General features: G+C 37.9%; 1 protein-coding gene across 1 annotated transcript; it reads right to left on the bottom strand.

Annotated features, from left to right (window-relative positions):
* Positions 1-385: 385 nt before the first annotated feature.
* nccrp1 (P1, F-box associated domain containing) lies at positions 386-3182 on the bottom strand. The gene is made up of 6 exons (XM_060862791.1): positions 2946-3182; positions 2298-2384; positions 1976-2072; positions 1305-1400; positions 1018-1156; positions 386-641 (listed from the first exon to the last, which is right to left on the bottom strand). The coding sequence occupies exons 1-6, from the start codon at positions 3085-3087 to the stop codon at positions 495-497; spliced, it is 708 nt and encodes a 235-aa protein (XP_060718774.1). The 5' UTR covers positions 3088-3182; the 3' UTR covers positions 386-494.

Below are 3182 nucleotides of genomic sequence, written 5' to 3'. Positions count from 1 at the left end.
GTGATTTATTGCTCTTGTACCACATCGGTTTGACAGCGTTAAGCATTTTAATTTATTTATGAATCACACAACTGTTTATAGATATTTGATGCCGTGGAAAGTCAGTGAGGGAAATTAGTTCCTAAGATCAACAACGATAAAAACTGTCGTGAAATTAATTAGTAAAAAACCCTAAAAACACTTGAAAATATGTTTTATACATATTTAATAAACGTCTCAGAATGTCAACGATTATCCAGGTTTTTGTTTTGTTGCGTTTGCTTCCCCCTGCTGGCTGAACCGAGGTATAACATCAATCAATATTAAATGTATAATAAAATGTCCTTTGCTCAGTAGAAATGGACATAAACAATAACAACAACAATAACAACAACAACGACATTCCTTAGTGTTGATAAAAGCTTTGGTTTATTAAAGCGTGTAATACTTTTGTGCAATACAGTCTCCAGATGACATAACAGTAAACCTCAAGCTGCCATTTAAAAAAAAATGCATCATGGGCCGGATTTGGTTGCCTTGACTACAACGGAACTCCCGGTGACCATAGTGCCGAAAAATTCGACCATGAACTGAGTTTTTACTTTGTGCTGGAAATGAACGTATCTCAAGCCGGGTCCATAGCCTGAGAACACGTGGGAAACCTGTGTACACACACACACACACACACACACACACACACACACACAGACAGACACACAAAAAGACAAATGTCAGGTAGAAAGGATTATATATTATGCAGATTGCACAGACTGGTCATTCTTCATTTTAAAAATCCCAGTCTGGGTAAACATCTTCAAATCCAAAATACTGTGTATTAATTCAAGTTTATTTATTTGTTTATAAAAAACAGACTTCTATGATTTCTGCAGGCATGTGGTATGTGTGTGTGAGACAGAGAGAAAGACAGACAGACAGAGAGAGACAGAGAGAGAGAGAGACAGAGAGAGAGAGAGAGAGACAGAGAGAGAGAGAGAGAGACAGACAGAGGGAGATAGAGAGACAGAGAGAGAGAGATACCTGTTTCCAGTTGTGAGAGTAGATCTCCAGGTCCTCTGTGGGACTGCATGTATATTCCTTAATTACTGTTTCGCCATCAGCTGCTAAAAGTTTCACATGAAGCTCATAGATAGAGGCATGGAGTTGACTCTCCTCATACCTACACACACACAAAATTTCCACTGTATGACAACAAAATCAAAATAATATTTAACAAACCAAAAATAACACCTTAACAAGCCTGTAATAAGGGTTTATCCCTCACCGGCTCTTTTATCTAGGGCTGTAATGTTGTGTATATAATGTACCAGTCCTCGACGGCTATGTCGGGCTGGAACTTGTCGAGTAGTTCGTCCCACAGTCCTTCAGCCTTCAGATCGACTCGCTGCTCCAAGGTGAACCAGCTAAGAGAAAATGCCAAAGACACATCAGAACAAACTAACAAAGCATACAGGAAGGAGATTGTATAAAAAGGAGTTCTTTAGTAATTCTCCAGTTGTTATTTTCTACTGCAGCAATTACGTACTGCAAATTACAAGTCTTTCCCTGGCCTTAAACCCAGCCCACGTCCTCTGTGCAAATTATATTAGATTACACAGAGCGAATGATACAGAGTCTTGCAATTTTCTTTTTAGTAAAAAATTGTTTTTAATAATACACATGTAAATGTGAAGTTTATAAAAAAAATTACTCTTAATCTTGAGAACAAAAGAATTAGAGTGAATAAGATGAAGGCGTTTCCTCTTTTAGTGTTGCAAAGCTTGCAGAAGCAGCATGTGCAATACTGTGGATTCTCAATGCATGAGTCCTTTACATAAGAATGTGTCAATTGTTAACTGTTTTTTAACTCATAAATGCATTTTTTTCCATTGTATGCTTGTGCGTTTTTATCCCACGCATGTTAAAGTGGCACAATGTCAAAATAATGAAACTTTAAGGCTTTTATATATTATTATAATTATTATTATTATTATTATACCTGAAGTTTGGCAGATAGCAGATCACCACACCTGGAGGAATACCGCTGGTATCCAGTGGCAACCGCTCTGAACTCGTGTTCCAACCTGAGAAATCACCTGTAACAGACAGACAAGATAAGTGATTCATTGGCGATCACTATTTTTGCATGTCACTAGTTTTTGAACGTATTCATAATTCTGACCATTAATATAAGCTCAATCCTTTTTTGTTTGCAGTTTACTGTAACCCACACAACTTCATGCAGAACTTTATGTTTTGGTCATAAACACGCTAAAAAAAAACTATGAAATGCAATAAAATGCCATTGTTTTAGTTTTTACCTGTCGGTTCATACTGTGGTGGTTGGTCAGGGTCTGGAGGTTGTCCTGTGACCTCGCGTTCAGGCGGAGGGGTGTCATGAGTCAAACCTGTTGGTATGAGAGGACTGTGAATAAATGAAGACTTATTTCTTCTTGTAAACCAGCCCATCCCTGAAGCCCACATTGCACAATCACACAGAAACGCCCGTCTGAATCAATGTGAGCTCTGTTAGTCACAAATAAGTAAAGTCAGCAAGTAAATCACTATTAAACTAGTAAATAAATCACAATGACATTTAATCTGACTAAACCAAAATTATATACTCTCAACGTTTCTAACTTACTAAGTTTCTAACTTCATGGTTGAATTCAATTTACTAAATCGTAATACCAGAAGAGTCGTAATCCAAATACAAACAAATACAAACTGGTGAATTCTGTATATTTAAAATCTAAACTGAATTATTCATCTATAAGCTTCTATCCATCAGGCTAACAGGATTGTAGACTAAACTCAAATTTACTGTCATTTTAAACATGCACTTCGTTTACAGCTTGAATGCTTCAGTACCTCAAATGTAAATGAATTATTGTAAGAGTGTAAACACAACAATTCAGATTTCACTCCGAGTTGTTGAATAACGTTAGTTTGTGACGTCACTGCCTTACCGTGAGGCGACGGGTTCTTCAGTAAGTTCCGTTCCAGCGGTTTCTTCTCGTACACGGTTTTCCAGTCCACGTTGTCCGGTAAAGGAACTCCTTTAGCCTCCAGCTGCCACTCTGCATTGCATTTCTGCTTCCAGTCAGCCATTGGAGACGTTTTCTTGCCCCTCAGCACCTTCTTCCTCGCTGTGACGAGAAATAAAAACAGGAAGAAATCGACGCCATTTATCAGACGCTGCCACA

Source organism: Tachysurus vachellii, chromosome 26, assembly GCF_030014155.1.
Source record: "Tachysurus vachellii isolate PV-2020 chromosome 26, HZAU_Pvac_v1, whole genome shotgun sequence".
In the NCBI taxonomy this organism is placed as follows: Eukaryota; Metazoa; Chordata; class Actinopteri; order Siluriformes; family Bagridae; genus Tachysurus; species Tachysurus vachellii.
Note: the sequence above shows the minus strand (reverse complement) of the source record. Positions and strands in the feature narration are given on the sequence as shown.

Bases quoted from the DNA above. Each gene is read 5' to 3' on its own strand.
- nccrp1 (XM_060862791.1), bottom strand. From the start codon at position 3,087: ATGGCTGACTGGAAGCAGAAATGCAATGCAGAGTGGCAGCTGGAGGCT. The intron at 1,157-1,304 runs GTACATTATATA...GTGTGTGTGTAG, and splicing joins GACATAGCCGTCGAGGACTG to GTATGAGGAGAGTCAACTCC. The intron at 642-1,017 runs GTATCTCTCTCT...GTGTGTACACAG, and splicing joins ACTCTCACAACTGGAAACAG to GTTTCCCACGTGTTCTCAGG.